Source organism: Oncorhynchus nerka, linkage group LG15, assembly GCF_034236695.1.
Source record: "Oncorhynchus nerka isolate Pitt River linkage group LG15, Oner_Uvic_2.0, whole genome shotgun sequence".
Lineage (NCBI taxonomy): Eukaryota > Metazoa > Chordata > Actinopteri > Salmoniformes > Salmonidae > Oncorhynchus > Oncorhynchus nerka.
In genome coordinates this window covers 7873883-7890372 of record NC_088410.1, presented here as the reverse complement: position 1 = coordinate 7890372, position 16490 = coordinate 7873883, and the positions used below count along the sequence as shown (strand labels likewise).

At 42.5% G+C, this 16490-nt stretch overlaps 2 protein-coding genes across 4 annotated transcripts; one reads left to right on the top strand and one right to left on the bottom strand.

Moving 5' to 3' along the window:
- Positions 1-159: 159 nt before the first annotated feature.
- Positions 160-5153, bottom strand: LOC115118145 (vascular cell adhesion protein 1-like). 2 transcript variants are annotated; one of them, XM_065002255.1, is made up of 5 exons: positions 4945-5153; positions 3533-3799; positions 1480-1845; positions 1184-1296; positions 160-965 (listed from the first exon to the last, which is right to left on the bottom strand). In XM_065002255.1, exons 1-5 carry the CDS (start codon positions 4988-4990, stop codon positions 888-890), a joined length of 870 nt encoding a protein of 289 aa, XP_064858327.1. In that variant the 5' UTR covers positions 4991-5153; the 3' UTR covers positions 160-887. The 2 variants fall into 2 exon arrangements, with proteins under 2 accessions (XP_064858327.1, XP_064858326.1); XM_065002254.1 differs by lacking the exon at positions 160-965 and having other exon boundaries at positions 974-1296.
- A 5397-nt stretch (positions 5154-10550) lies between these two features.
- Positions 10551-15203, top strand: LOC115116784 (uncharacterized). 2 transcript variants are annotated; one of them, XM_065002264.1, is made up of 3 exons: positions 10551-10643; positions 11112-11228; positions 11738-15203. In XM_065002264.1, exon 3 carries the CDS (start codon positions 12152-12154, stop codon positions 12827-12829), a length of 678 nt encoding a protein of 225 aa, XP_064858336.1. In that variant the 5' UTR covers positions 10551-10643; positions 11112-11228; positions 11738-12151; the 3' UTR covers positions 12830-15203. The 2 variants fall into 2 exon arrangements, with proteins under 2 accessions (XP_064858336.1, XP_064858335.1); XM_065002263.1 differs by having other exon boundaries at positions 10561-10827.
- The last annotated feature ends 1287 nt before the right edge of the window (positions 15204-16490 follow it).

Below are 16490 nucleotides of genomic sequence, written 5' to 3'. Positions count from 1 at the left end.
CACAAACCCTGTGGTAACTCGTGACGACTCTTCTCCTGTGGATCTGGTTGAAAATGCATAACATGGCGCGGCTACGTCACCTACACACAAACACATCCACCCACACTCATCATCATCATCATCATCGCAGCCAACCTGATAACAAATATGTTAAACCAATGACAGTTTATGGGTCGACTTTTATTCGTCACAAAAGACATAGACAACAAACACATTGCAATAAGGATTATGGTAGATCTGTTGCTAGAGACTGGGTTAGGATTAGGGTTAGGATTAGGGTTAGGATTAGGGTAGATCTGTTGCTAGAGACTGGGTTAGGATTAGGGTTAGGATTATGGTAGATCTGTTGCTAGAGACTGGGTTAGGATTAGGGTTAGGATTAGGGTTAGGATTATGGTAGATCTGTTGCTAGAGACTGGGTTAGGATTAGGGTTAGGGTTAGGGTTAGGATTAGGATTAGGGTTAGGGTTAGGATTAGGGTTAGGGTTAGGATGAGGGTTAGGGTTAGGATTAGGGTTAGGGTTAGGATTAGGCCGAAACATTTATATAGTTTATTAGTAATAAACATTTAAGGTTAGGATTTGAAATAAACATTTATACCGTTGTGTCGTGCATAAGAACAGCCCATAGCCATGGTATATTGGACATATACCACACCCCCTCGGGCCTTATTGCTTAATTACAGACCTGTTCAATAGCACTACTTCAAAATAACACATTTCAAAACAGCTCATTTCACATTTAGGCAAAAAGGGTTTTCTACTAACTCTGATTCCAGATCTATTGAAGACTCCCTCACAGATCACTGTCAAATCACAAAGCTCCAGCACAGAGATCGGTGTCCTAATTGGTCAATGAATAACTCAACCGTTCAATCAATAAAATAATCATTCAATATAGCCAATGAATGAGCTGGTGGAGCAGCACAGCCACCGTGGCACTCCCAGCAGCCTGACAGGAAGCTCCTGTGGAGGGAAACAGAAGTTGAACAACACCTTAAAAATCAGTTGCTAACGCACACAGACAGACAGACAGACAGACAGACAGACAGACAGACTCTAGCAGCACGGCCATGTAGGACCTCCACCTCCACTGTGTGATTGGCTCTTCCGATACGGTTCAAAGCCATGAGGGTGTAATTCCCAGCATCCTCTCTGCTCAGGTGTGTGGGCGGGGTCAGTACCTGTCCGTCTCTCAGCCAGGTGACCGATGGGAGGGGATTGCCTCTGACATCACAAGTTAGCCCCTCCCCCGCTCGCACCTCTAGCTTGGCAGAACAGGAGAACTCAGGAGCGACTGGGGGGGGGAGAAAGGATACGAAACTTCAGTGAAACAACCATATTATAATCATCATCATGACCTCATAATTACATCCCCCATCATTTGATCCCCGTCATCTTTACAACCATCATAACCCACAGCACTGATCTGTACAGATAGACATTACCAATCGAGTCACGAATCACCAGACGGACTCACAGTGCACAGTGGTGTTGAGGCGGTCTGATTCCATTACAGCAGGAGGTCGGGGTCCCTCTGGTCCCAGATCCAACATGGCTGAACAAAACCACTGGGCCCCGTCGTCAACACTAGTGGGGGAGAACTGCAGAGAATAGCTCTCGTTCACCGGTTGCCTCATGTCATTGTTCAATTGGTGAATGTCATTGTTCAGGGGTTGTGTGTATAACACTGTCCGTTCACCATTGGTAGAGACTTTGAAGAAGGTCACTCTGAGGTGCTCAATAGGAGCGGTGTTCTGGACAAAACAATGCAGAGAGTACCGATGCCCCTCAACCACGGGACCAGAGTGGTTTAAATATCTGATGGAGACTCTGTCTGGAAGCTCTGTGGAGGAAGGGAAACACACGCGCACCATTGAAATGAACAGAGTGTGTTTCTGGTCAGTTACTAACAGGTTTCTGGTCAGTTACTAACAGGTTTCTGGTCAGTTACTAACAGGTTTCTGGTCAGTGTGTTACTAACAGGTTTCTGATCAGTGTGTTACTAACAGGTTTCTGGTCAGTTACTAACAGGTTTCTGGTCAGTTACTAACAGGTTTCTGGTCAGTGTGTTACTAACAGGTTTCTGGTCAGTGTGTTACTAACAGGTTTCTGGTCAGTGTGTTACTAACAGGTTTCTGGTCAGTTACTAACAGGTTTCTGGTCAGTGTGTCACTAACAGGTTTCTGGTCAGTTACTAACAGGTTTCTGGTCAGTGTGTTACTAACAGGTTTCTGGTCAGTGTGTTACTAACAGGTTTCTGGTCAGTGTGTTACTAACAGGTTTCTGGTCAGTGTGTTACTAACAGGTTTCTGGTCATTTACTAACAGGTTTTTGGTCAGTGTGTCACTAACAGGTTTCTGGTCAGTGTGTCACTAACAGGTTTCTGGTCAGTGTGTCACTAACAGGTTTCTGGTCAGTTACTAACAGGTTTCTGGTCAGTTACTAACAGGTTTCTGGTCAGTTACTAACAGGTTTCTGGTCAGTGTGTTACTAACAGGTTTCTGGTCAGTGTGTTACTAACAGGTTTCTGGTCAGTTACTAACAGGTTTCTGGTCAGTGTGTTACTAACAGGTTTCTGGTCAGTGTGTTACTAACAGGTTTCTGGTCAGTGTGTTACTAACAGGTTTCTGGTCAGTGTGTCACTAACAGGTTTCTGGTCAGTGTGTTACTAACAGGTTTCTGGTCAGTGTGTTACTAACAGGTTTCTGGTCAGTTACTAACAGGTTTCTGGTCAGTTACTAACAGGTTTCTGGTCAGTGTGTTACTAACAGGTTTCTGATCAGTTACTAACAGGTTTCTGGGCAGTTACTAACAGGTTTCTGGTCAGTGTCACTAACAGGTTTCTGGTCAGTTACTAACAGGTTTCTGGTCAGTTACTAACAGGTTTCTGGTCAGTGTGTTACTAACAGGTTTCTGATCAGTTATTAACAGGTTTCTGATCAGTTACTAACAGGTTTCTGGTCAGTTACTAACAGGTTTCTGGTCAGTGTCACTAACAGGTTTCTGGTCAGTGTGTCACTAACAGGTTTCTGGTCAGTTACTAACAGGTTTCTGGTCAGTGTGTTACTAACAGGTTTCTGGTCAGTTACTAACAGGTTTCTGGTCAGTGTGTTACTAACAGGTTTCTGGTCAGTTACTAACAGGTTTCTGGTCAGTGTGTTACTAACAGGTTTCTGGTCAGTTACTAACAGGTTTCTGGTCAGTGTGTCACTAACAGGTTTCTGGTCAGTGTGTTACTAACAGGTTTCTGGTCAGTGTGTTACTAACAGGTTTCTGGTCAGTTACTAACAGGTTTCTGGTCAGTTACTAACAGGTTTCTGGTCAGTGTGTTACTAACAGGTTTCTGATCAGTGTCACTAACAGGTTTCTGATCAGTTACTAACAGGTTTCTGGTCAGTTACTAACAGGTTTCTGGTCAGTTACTAACAGGTTTCTGGTCAGTGTGTTACTAACAGGTTTCTGCACAGACAAAAGATACTGGGAGACACGAGAGACAGTCAGAGAGCAAACATAGGAGGGAAGTTACTCACTGTAAACAGTAACTTTCAGCACTCTGGCACACTGGCCTCCCACCTCAGAGATCTCAAAGCATTGAGGCTTTATATTCCAGTCAGTCAGGCTGTCTACTCTCCAAGTCAGCTCTTTCACCTCAGTGCCAAAGAGCGGAGATTCTCCTAGGCTCGGCTCCCAGCCCATAGAGGTGACCGTATCAGAGGTGCAGTTGGCCGAAGCAGGGGCTCCATACTTCACCACCAGCCCAGCAGGACTGACCACCAGGGAACAGGTCTCACACACGCCTGGAGAGAGAAACGGATGGGGGTGAAGGGAGGGGAGAGATATTATGTCTGTGAGTGGAGAGCCTGGAAGTGTCAGGAAACCAACGTCTTAACAATTACGCAAATAGGAAACACGACTACACACTTTTTGAGAGACGAGAGAGAGAGAGCGAGAGCGAGAGCGAGAGAGAGAGCTGGGGAGGAGGGTGCTGGTGGGACAGGAGGAAAGGGAAGTGACCTCACCTGTGTCATTGACAGAGAATGCTGACGACGCCAAAATCCAAACACAGCAACAGCACACGCATGCACACACACACACACTTAATATCAAACAATGAGGAGAGGAAAGGAGTTCCTGATAGGAAGGAAGGAGTCCCTGACCTAGCCAATCATCTCTCTGTGACCATTTTTCAGCCAATTACCTCATTCCTCTCTATGAACAGTGTTCAGTGGTCCTTTGGGATATTATGATCTCATTTACATTCACTGACATAGGCAATACATGTACAGTCATGATAGCACTGTGTGTGTGTGTGTGTGTGTGTGTGTGTGTGTGTGTGTGTAAGTCGCTCTGGATAAGAGCGTCTGCTAAATGACTTAAATGTAAATGTATGTAAATGTGTGTGTGTGTGTGTGTGTGTGTGTGTGTGTGTGTGTGTGTGTGTGTGTGTGTGTGTGTGTGTGTGTGTGTGTGTGTATTTGTTCAACCGCCATCTCTATCTAACTCAACCTCAATCTTAGTGTAATATAACCCTAAACATAATAGACATCTGAAATCATAATTTCAAAGTTGATTCGCCACCTGCAAAGCATACAACAGCTGTAAAACAGTACAGTGGAATTCTTACCTTGAGAACTCTTTCCCATCAATGCAGTGATAATAATAATGATACTAATACTAATAATAATGATAATAATAGAAAATAGAATTTAAAAAAGTATCAGATACTATGATATACGTTCTTTTTTAAAACCAATTGTTTCCTGGTGATCTAATAGTCACCTTTCTAAATACTAAATCTCTTTCATGATCTACTGCTCTGTATCACTCCTCTCTCCTTCTCACTCATTTTCTCTCTCTCTCTCTCTCACACACACACACACACACACACACACACACACACACACACACACACACACACACACACACACACACTCTCTCTCACCTGGCTTCAGAAGGTGGAGGATGAGGAGGAGAGAGAGTGTGTGCATGCTGCGTCTGTTCCTTCACTGAGAGATCAGTAGCTGCACAATGCTCCCCTCAAGAGTTCTCTTAGTAACTGAGACGAAGATAGCTTATCTCCTCCGATGTGTGTGTGTGTGTGTGTGTGTGTCCAGCTCATTGTCCCTTTTCTTTAGTCTTTTGGGTTTGTCCTGTGACTAACCTGGGTGTTCCTACTGTTCTGACTACGACCGCGTTCCAAGAATGGCACCCTATTCCCTATATAGTGCACTACTTTTAACCAGAGTCCTATGGCCAATGGTACCCTATTCCCTATATAGTGCACTACTTAGGGAGCAGGGTGCCATTTAGGACGCAGACCTGTGAGAGGAAGGAAGGGAGGAGAGAATGCTTGTCTCTAAACACAATGTGGAGTAAGAAGGGTGGGCAGAACACAAACACCATTTACAGCACACAGTACATACACACTATAGTATCAGATACTATGTCTGCTAATGAGGAGGCTACACACATACACACTAAAGTATCAGATACTATGTCTGCTAATGAGTTGAATAGGAGGAGGCTACCTACATACACACTATAGTATCAGATACTATGTCTGCTAATGAGTTGAATAGGAGGAGGCTACCTACATACACACTATAGTATCAGATACTATGTCTGCTAATGAGTTGAATAGGAGGAGGCTACCTACATACACACTATAGTATCAGATACTATGTCTGCTAATGAGTTGAATAGGAGGAGGCTACCTACATACACACTATAGTATCAGATACTATGTCTGCTAATGAGGAATAGGAGGAGGCTACCTACATACACACTATAGTATCAGATACTATGTCTGCTAATGAGGAATAGGAGGAGGCTACCTACATACACACTATAGTATCAGATACTATGTCTGCTAATGAGGAATAGGAGGAGGCTACCTACATACACACTATAGTATCAGATACTATGTCTGCTAATGAGGAGGCTACACACATACACACTATAGTATCAGATACTATGTCTGCTAATGAGTTGAATAGGAGGAGGCTACCTACATACACACTATAGTATCAGATACTATGTCTGCTAATGAGTTGAATAGGAGGAGGCTACCTACATACACACTATAGTATCAGATACTATGTCTGCTAATGAGGAGGCTACACACATACACACTATAGTATCAGATACTATGTCTGCTAATGAGGAGGCTACCTACATACACACTATAGTATCAGATACTATGTCTGCTAATGAGTTGAATAGGAGGAGGCTACCTACATACACACTATAGTATCAGATACTATGTCTGCTAATGAGTTGAATAGGAGGAGGCTACACACATACACACTATAGTATCAGATACTATGTCTGCTAATGAGTTGAATAGGAGGAGGCTACCTACATACACACTAAAGTATCAGATACTATGTCTGCTAATGAGTTGAATAGGAGGAGGCTACACACATACACACTATAGTATCAGATACTATGTCTGCTAATGAGTTGAATAGGAGGAGGCTACACACATACACACTATAGTATCAGATACTATGTCTGCTAATGAGTTGAATAGGAGGAGGCTACCTACATACACACTATAGTATCAGATACTATGTCTGCTAATGAGTTGAATAGGAGGAGGCTACCTACATACACACTATAGTATCAGATACTATGTCTGCTAATGAGGAGGCTACCTACATACACACTATAGTATCAGATACTATGTCTGCTAATGAGGAGGCTACACACATACACACTATAGTATCAGATACTATGTCTGCTAATGAGTTGAATAGGAGGAGGCTACCTACATACACACTATAGTATCAGATACTATGTCTGCTAATGAGTTGAATAGGAGGAGGCTACCTACATACACACTAAAGTATCAGATACTATGTCTGCTAATGAGTTGAATAGGAGGAGGCTACACACATACACACTATAGTATCAGATACTATGTCTGCTAATGAGTTGAATAGGAGGAGGCTACCTACATACACACTAAAGTATCAGATACTATGTCTGCTAATGAGTTGAATAGGAGGAGGCTACACACATACACACTATAGTATCAGATACTATGTCTGTTAATGAGGAATAGGAGGAGGCTACCTACATACACACTAAAGTATCAGATACTATGTCTGCTAATGAGTTGAATAGGAGGAGGCTACACACATACACACTATAGTATCAGATACTATGTCTGCTAATGAGGAGGCTACACACATACACACTATAGTATCAGATACTATGTCTGCTAATTAGTTGAATAGGATGAGGCTACCTACATACACACTAAAGTATCAGATACTATGTCTGCTAATGAGTTGAATAGGAGGAGGCTACCTACATACACACTAAAGTATCAGATACTATGTCTGCTAATGAGTTGAATAGGAGGAGGCTACACACATACACACTATAGTATCAGATACTATGTCTGCTAATGAGGAGGCTACACACATACACACTATAGTATCAGATACTATGTCTGCTAATGAGTTGAATAGGAGGAGGCTACACACATACACACTATAGTATCAGATACTATGTCTGCTAATGAGTTGAATAGGAGGAGGCTACACACATACACACTATAGTATCAGATACTATGTCTGCTAATGAGTTGAATAGGAGGAGGCTACCTACATACACACTAAAGTATCAGATACTATGTCTGCTAATGAGGAGGCTACACACATACACACTATAGTATCAGATACTATGTCTGCTAATGAGTTGAATAGGAGGAGGCTACCTACATACACACTAAAGTATCAGATACTATGTCTGCTAATGAGTTGAATAGGAGGAGGCTACACACATACACACTATAGTATCAGATACTATGTCTGCTAATGAGTTGAATAGGAGGAGGCTACACACATACACACTATAGTATCAGATACTATGTCTGCTAATGAGTTGAATAGGAGGAGGCTACCTACATACACACTATAGTATCAGATACTATGTCTGCTAATGAGTTGAATAGGAGGAGGCTACCTACATACACACTATAGTATCAGATACTATGTCTGCTAATGAGGAGGCTACCTACATACACACTATAGTATCAGATACTATGTCTGCTAATGAGGAGGCTACACACATACACACTATAGTATCAGATACTATGTCTGCTAATGAGTTGAATAGGAGGAGGCTACCTACATACACACTATAGTATCAGATACTATGTCTGCTAATGAGTTGAATAGGAGGAGGCTACCTACATACACACTAAAGTATCAGATACTATGTCTGCTAATGAGTTGAATAGGAGGAGGCTACACACATACACACTATAGTATCAGATACTATGTCTGCTAATGAGTTGAATAGGAGGAGGCTACACACATACACACTATAGTATCAGATACTATGTCTGCTAATGAGTTGAATAGGAGGAGGCTACCTACATACACACTATAGTATCAGATACTATGTCTGCTAATGAGTTGAATAGGAGGAGGTATAGATACTATGTCTGCTAATGATACACACTATAGTATCAGATACTATGTCTGCTAATGAGGAGGCTACCTACATACACACTATAGTATCAGATACTATGTCTGCTAATGAGTTGAATAGGAGGAGGCTACCTACATACACACTAAAGTATCAGATACTATGTCTGCTAATGAGTTGAATAGGAGGAGGCTACACACATACACACTATAGTATCAGATACTATGTCTGCTAATGAGTTGAATAGGAGGAGGCTACACACATACACACTATAGTATCAGATACTATGTCTGCTAATGAGTTGAATAGGAGGAGGCTACCTACATACACACTATAGTATCAGATACTATGTCTGCTAATGAGTTGAATAGGAGGAGGCTACCTACATACACACTATAGTATCAGATACTATGTCTGCTAATGAGGAGGCTACCTACATACACACTATAGTATCAGATACTATGTCTGCTAATGAGGAGGCTACACACATACACACTATAGTATCAGATACTATGTCTGCTAATGAGTTGAATAGGAGGAGGCTACCTACATACACACTATAGTATCAGATACTATGTCTGCTAATGAGTTGAATAGGAGGAGGCTACCTACATACACACTAAAGTATCAGATACTATGTCTGCTAATGAGTTGAATAGGAGGAGGCTACACACATACACACTATAGTATCAGATACTATGTCTGCTAATGAGTTGAATAGGAGGAGGCTACCTACATACACACTAAAGTATCAGATACTATGTCTGCTAATGAGTTGAATAGGAGGAGGCTACACACATACACACTATAGTATCAGATACTATGTCTGTTAATGAGGAATAGGAGGAGGCTACCTACATACACACTAAAGTATCAGATACTATGTCTGCTAATGAGTTGAATAGGAGGAGGCTACACACATACACACTATAGTATCAGATACTATGTCTGCTAATGAGGAGGCTACACACATACACACTATAGTATCAGATACTATGTCTGCTAATTAGTTGAATAGGATGAGGCTACCTACATACACACTAAAGTATCAGATACTATGTCTGCTAATGAGTTGAATAGGAGGAGGCTACCTACATACACACTAAAGTATCAGATACTATGTCTGCTAATGAGTTGAATAGGAGGAGGCTACACACATACACACTATAGTATCAGATACTATGTCTGCTAATGAGTTGAATAGGAGGAGGCTACCTACATACACACTAAAGTATCAGATACTATGTCTGCTAATGAGGAGGCTACACACATACACACTATAGTATCAGATACTATGTCTGCTAATGAGTTGAATAGGAGGAGGCTACCTACATACACACTATAGTATCAGATACTATGTCTGCTAATGAGTTGAATAGGAGGAGGCTACACACATACACACTATAGTATCAGATACTATGTCTGCTAATGAGGAGGCTACACACATACACACTATAGTATCAGATACTATGTCTGCTAATGAGTTGAATAGGAGGAGGCTACACACATACACACTAAAGTATCAGATACTTTGTGTGACATGTGCTGCTTCGTGTGATGTATTGTTGTCTCTACCTTCTTGCCCTTTGTGCTGTTGTCTGTGCCCAACAATGTTTGTACCCTGTTTTCTGCTGCTACTTTGTTGTGTTGCTCCCATGTTGTTGTCATGTCTTGCTGCCATGCTATGCTGTCATCTTAGGTCTCTCTTTAGGTAGTGTTGTCTCTTGTTGTGATGTGTGTTTTTATCCTATATTTTTATGTAATTTATTTTTATTTTTAATTTCAGCCCCCATCCCCGCAGGAGGCCTTTTGCCTTTTGGTAGGCCGTCATTGTAAATAAGAATTAGTTGTTAATTAACTGACTTGCCAAGTTAAATAAAGGTTAAATAAATAAATATGTCTGCTAGTGTGTTGAATATAGTAGGCGATTCCAAAATAAAAGGAGAAGGCTAAACACAGAGCTGATCATAAGTGGAGAAATACATGTTTGATAACTAGTATATGATAGGGTTATAATTGTGCATATATTTCCAATCGTTTATTTCTCCTTCATAACCCATTTACACACGGTTTACAGGACACGACTCTTATTTTGAAGGATTTTTTCAACCCAAAATGACGTCACCCGGAAGTTATTGCTTAGCTGGCGGCAAATAGTTTTCCACCGATATTCTCATCCCAACAAACAAATTATTTCAGGTAGCTAGTAAATTCGTTTAAATGCGTTTTACATTTTCAGTTTGAACTTTAATGAGTTATTTAAATAACGCATGTCTCAGACAAACTCTTGAGTCTTTTAGAGTGTTTGTTATCCTAGCTTGTAAAGCTAGCTAACGTTACATTAGCCATTGTCTTGGGTTGGAAAGTGACGGCAGCTCAATAGGTTGGTATCTTTCTAGCTAGCTAACACTATGCATTGTGTTTTTTGTCCATAATATAGTATTTAGCTATTGCTTTTGACTACGAAAAGTTATACACTCATATGTTGCTCTGGATAAGAGTATCTGCTAAATGTCTCAAATGTAAGCTAGCTTGCTATGTTTACTACCACATCAGCATGTTACTACCACATGTTAACATTGCACCCCTTTCCCAAATGTGGTATAACCGGATTGTTTTTTAAACTCGCCATTTATACCGCCTCTGGTTCTACTGACCCACCTCTAGCCCACCATGTCTAAACCGGGTTCTGACTGTGGCGTTCCAGTCCAGAGAAGCTCACAGCCTGGTCCAGAGACGGTCTCAGTGAAGCTGGAGGACTGCGGTCAAACACTGGAACTCAATGTGATTTGAGATTTTTTTTATTTTTAAATAGCTGATTTGGCAGTACCTTTCAAAGAATCTGTCCACAATTCACAGATTTCACAATCACTCTTTGACTGACAACGGAGCAGAGAGTTAGTCGTACAGAAAGACGAGTCACGTGACCCTTTTATGCAGCTTTCCAGTTCTAGACTGCAGGGAGAGAGAGTGAGAGTTCTAGACTGCAGGGAGAGAGAGTGAGAGTTCTAGACTGCAGGGAGAGAGAGTGAGAGTTCTAGACTGCAGGGAGAGAGAGGGCCATAGGGCAAACTCCAGCTAACTAGTTTCAATGTATGTAATCACTTGGGAAATTTTGGATTTTAGGTAAACTTCCCCTTTAACCTCATACATTCTGATAGGTGCTGTAATTTAATTGGGGAGACCTTTTGTATTGTTTGGTGTTTTAATCACACCTGAATTCTAAATAATGTATTAATTAAAAAAAAAACGTTTCTGATTGTAATCCCACATCTGTTAATATATTCCCACAGGAGAGAGCTCCAACTCAGGCTCACTCAGCGAGCCCAGTACCACAGTATCAGGAAACCACCAACAACACAGAGGGAGGAACTCAAGGCAGAAACATCACCACTGCTTGGACTGCTTCACTCGTTTCTGTGATCCAGAGGAGTTGAGACACACTTGTAAAGACCACAGCCACGGTGTAACATGTCCTCCCAAACGGAAGACGACTTCCAGCTCCTTCTCACCAATCCTCCCACCAGTCCTCCCAAACGGAAGAAGACTTCCAGCTCCTTCTCACCAATCCTCCCACCAGTCCTCCCACAATTTTCTTTCATCATCGTGTCAGCTAATGGGGATCCTAGTAAACATAAAGATATATCTGATGTTTAAGTGCGTCTTTGAGACGATGTGTTAGGGAGACTCCAGACTCCAGAGGCATTATGACGCTCACGGCTTCTTTAAGCACCCAAGAGGCACAAAACAAACTGTTTGACTGTATGCACGAGGTGTACAAAGAGGCGATTACCAAGGAGGTGTGGGCGGCTAGCTTCGTAGCGGTGCAGGTGGACGGAATGCCGTGGACAGGGGAGGTCTCCTCCGGGGTGATATTGCCCCTAGCTACAGATCTAGGATCAGCTTCCCCAATCCCAACTGTGACCATTAGTGTGGAAAATGCCATACTGGCCCAAGATCAGCTTCTTGGGCTAACAATCTACTCCAGTACGCCACAGCAGGTCTCTGTTGTGCTACGGTACACGCTTCCAGACAATACTGTCACGGAGAGGTTTTGGGAGCTTGTGGACCTAAAGGATAAAACGGCCGCCGGTCTCACCAACGCAGTCAAGGACTCACTGGAGCCACTGAATCTGGAGCACAAGATGATTGGTCAGACGTACGACGGGGCTGACGTACGCGACCTGGAAACACACCTGAAACACACCTATCCCAGCACTAACTCTGTGCACTGCTACGCTCACCCACTACGCGTCACACTCCAGCAGATCTGCTCGGCGACAGCGACTCAACTCAAAGTGTCTTTTTTGCGGATTTGTCTTTGTTTTGAAACTTTCTTCAAAGATCAGCCAAAAGAGAGCTACAGCTGCAGGGTGGAACTGTGAGCGAGAAACGGTCAGTGTGGTTTGGGAGAATCGCATTGCTCTTCTGAAGTGTGTGGAGGATATTAGGACACAGCCGATGTGGGACCAGGACTCTATCAGAGAGGCTTACGGCCGGTCAGCCAAACTCAGGGACCCCACGTTCCTACAACTACTGCAATGTTTCTATTGGGTCATGCAAGAGGTGGATGTTCTCACTGTGAACATACACAGAAGGGATGTTGTCGTGGTGGACATCGAACAGGCAGTTGATAGTTTCGAGAAGTACGTTCAAGCCCAACAGGGGAGAGCTGAAGCCACAGCACACGTAGGCCCCGTTTCGGACAACGACAAGAGAGAGAGACACAGAGAACTGCAGCGGTCATGAGGAAGGCATGTGACGTCATCGTCACACATGTGCATCACAGGTTTTCTCAAAGTAGCGACCATTTTAATCGCAGCCAAACTGGCGAATCCCACGCTCTTCTCTAAGTTCGTAGGCTGTTTCCCGTGCTCAGCCCTACAGTGTGCTGCCAAGCTATGGTGGTTAACACTGGGAAGCTGAAAGATGAATTGACCTCTCTGTACCAACACACGGAGCTCCACAGTGGTACAACAGCTCTCTCTTTACTGAAAACAATCAGCGAGCTCAACCTCCAGGATGTTTTGTCAGAGACGGTCTCTCTTCTCAAAATCATCATCACCACTCCCATGCAGACTGCCGAGTCTGACAGAAGGTTCCCCACTCTGAAGAGAATCCAGGCGTTGCCGTGTTCTCGGAACACCTCGGGTTCCGGGATCGCTTGGCAACAGAACAACGGAAGGCTAAATGCACTGTTCATGCTCTCTGTCGAGAAGGACTTCATTCAAACACTCAGGTCAGACTTTAACGACAAGGTCGTTGATAAGTTTGTCCAAAATAAAACCTGCCCTGGAGCCTTCCTGTTTAAATGAGCAGTACAGCATCTAAGAAGGCTTGGGCTGTGTCTTTATATAGTATATACTGGGGCTGTGTCTTTATATAGTATATACTGGGGCTGTGTCTTTATATAGTATATACTGGGGCTGAGTCTTTATATAGTATATACTGGGGCTGTGTCTTTATATAGTATATACTGGGGCTGTGTCTTTATATAGTATATACTGGGGCTGAGTCTATATATAGTATATACTGGGGCTGAGTCTATATAGAGTATATACTGGGGGCTGAGTCTATATAGAGTATATACTGGGGGCTGAGTCTATATAGAGTATATACTGGGGGCTTAGTCTATATATAGTATATACTGGGGGCTTAGTCTATATATAGTATATACTGGGGGCTTAGTCTATATATAGTATATACTGGGGGCTTAGTCTATATATAGTATATACTGGGGGCTTAGTCTATATATAGTATACTGGGGGCTTAGTCTATATATAGTATACTGGGGGCTTAGTCTATATATAGTATATACTGGGGGCTTAGTCTATATATAGTATATACTGGGGGCTAGGTCTGTATATAGTATATACTGGGGCTGAGTCTATATATAGTATATACTGGGGCTGAGTCTATATATAGTATATACTGGGGCTGAGTCTATATATAGTATATATTGGGGCTGAGTCTATATATAGTATATATTGGGGCTGAGTCTATATATACTATATACTGGGGCTGAGTCTATATATAGTATATACTGGGGCTGAGTCTGTATATAGTATATACTGGGGCTGAGTCTATATATAGTATATATTGGGGCTGAGTCTATATATACTATATACTGGGGCTGAGTCTATATATAGTATATACTGGGGCTGAGTCTGTATATAGTATATACTGGGGGCTGAGTCTATAGGCTGAGTCTATATATAGTATATACTGGGGCTGAGTCTGTATATAGTATATACTGGGGGCTGAGTCTATAGGCTGAGTCTATATATAGTATATACTGGGGGCCGAGTGTCCCAAATGGCGCACTATTCCCTCTGTAGTGCACTACATTTGACCATGGGCCCACAAAATAAGTCCATAGACTCCAGTAGTAAATCTTTTTTTATACATAATTCAAATCAGTAGAAGGTCTTTTAATGTTGGCTACGCCTTCTATAAGTCAATCATTTCACCTGATTAAAATATATATGCTATAGACTATGCAGAGCCACGGTCGGGTCCATTCGGATCTATCAGCTGTGGTTACGTAGACCCGAGATCCGATGACAATCAAACAGGACCCGAGGGACAGGGTAGAATTTCAGACCAGAATGGGCCCGGGTCTCGGGTATATGAAGACCTCTAATTGGCATCCAAAGTCAACAATATGAGTGTGTTGTTATGTCATGATCTGCTTGTAAACTGTAAAATGTTGTCAACTATCCTTCAACTGAATTATAAATCCAAACAGTTCCAACTGTCTGTGTGGCTCCTCTTCTTCACTGAAAGGGTATTATGTTGGTAGATTGTCTTTATCGATGACAAGTCAGTATAGTAACATGGTGATAATAAATGAAGGATAACAGATGCTATACACTGACTGTTGTAATAATATAACATCACACTGCAGATAGAAATATAATGTAATGACAGCTGTCTTGTTTTGGTTGAGAAATCCCATGATCATGATTCATGATTCATAAAACATTCCTGAAATGTTCCATAAAGCACAGGAAGCTTATTTCTCAAAAATGTTGTGCACATATTTGTTTACATCCCTGTGTGTGAGCATTTCTCCTTTGCCAAGATAATCCATCCACCTGCCAGGTGTGGCATATCAAGAAGCTGATTAAACAGCATGATCATTACTCAAGTGCACCTTGTGCTGGGGACAATAAAAGGCCACTCAAAAAATGTGTAGTTTTGCAATTGGCATACTGACTGCAGGAATGTCCACCAGAGCTGTTGCCAGATAATTTAATGTTAATTTCTCTACCATAATACGCCTCAATGTCATTTTAGAGAATTTGGCAGTACATCCAACTGGCCTCATAACTGCAGACACATGTATGCCTTCGTGTGGATTAGCTGATGTCAGCATTGTGAACAGAGTGTCCCATGGTGGGGGTGGGGTTATGGTGTGGGCAAGCATACGCTACGGACAACAAACACAATTACATTTTATCGATGGCAATTTGAATGCACAGAAAGAAATGTGACGGGATCCTGAGGCTCATTTCTTTTAAGGTGTCTGTGACCAACAGATGCGTATCTGTATTCTCAGTTATGTGAAATCCATAGATTAGGGCCTAATGAATTTATTTGAATGGTCTGATTTTCTCATAAGAACTGTAACTCAGTAAAAATCGTTTAAGTTGTTGCATCTTTTTGTTGTTGTTGCTTTGCCTGACTTATTTCCGTCAGACATATCAAGAGCATGAATCGAGACAGTGGATGGAGGTTGGAAGAGCGAGATGGCGGTGGATGGAGGTTGAAGAGCGAGACGTGGATGGAGGTTGGAAGAGCGAGATGGCGGTGGATGGAGGTTGGAAGAGCGAGACGGTGGATGGAGGTTGGAAGAGCGAGACGTGGATGGAGGTTGGAAGAGCGAGACGGTGGATGGAGGTTGGAAGAGCGAGATGGCGGTGGATGGCGGTTGGAAGAACGAGACGGTGGATGGAGGTTGGAAGAGCGAGACGGTGGATGGAGGTTGGAAGAGCGAGATGGCGGTGGATGGCGGTTGGAAGAACGAGACGGTGGATGGAGGTT

Bases quoted from the DNA above. Each gene is read 5' to 3' on its own strand.
- LOC115118145 (XM_065002254.1), bottom strand. From the start codon at position 4,990: ATGCACACACTCTCTCTCCTCCTCATCCTCCACCTTCTGAAGCCAG. The intron at 3,800-4,944 runs GTGAGAGAGAGT...TTCTCTCTCCAG, and splicing joins CCTCCACCTTCTGAAGCCAG to GCGTGTGTGAGACCTGTTCC. The intron at 1,297-1,479 runs GTGAGTCCGTCT...TCCCCCCCCCAG, and splicing joins CCTCAACACCACTGTGCACT to TCGCTCCTGAGTTCTCCTGT.
- LOC115116784 (XM_065002264.1), top strand. From the start codon at position 12,152: ATGACGCTCACGGCTTCTTTAAGCACCCAAGAGGCACAAAACAAACTG.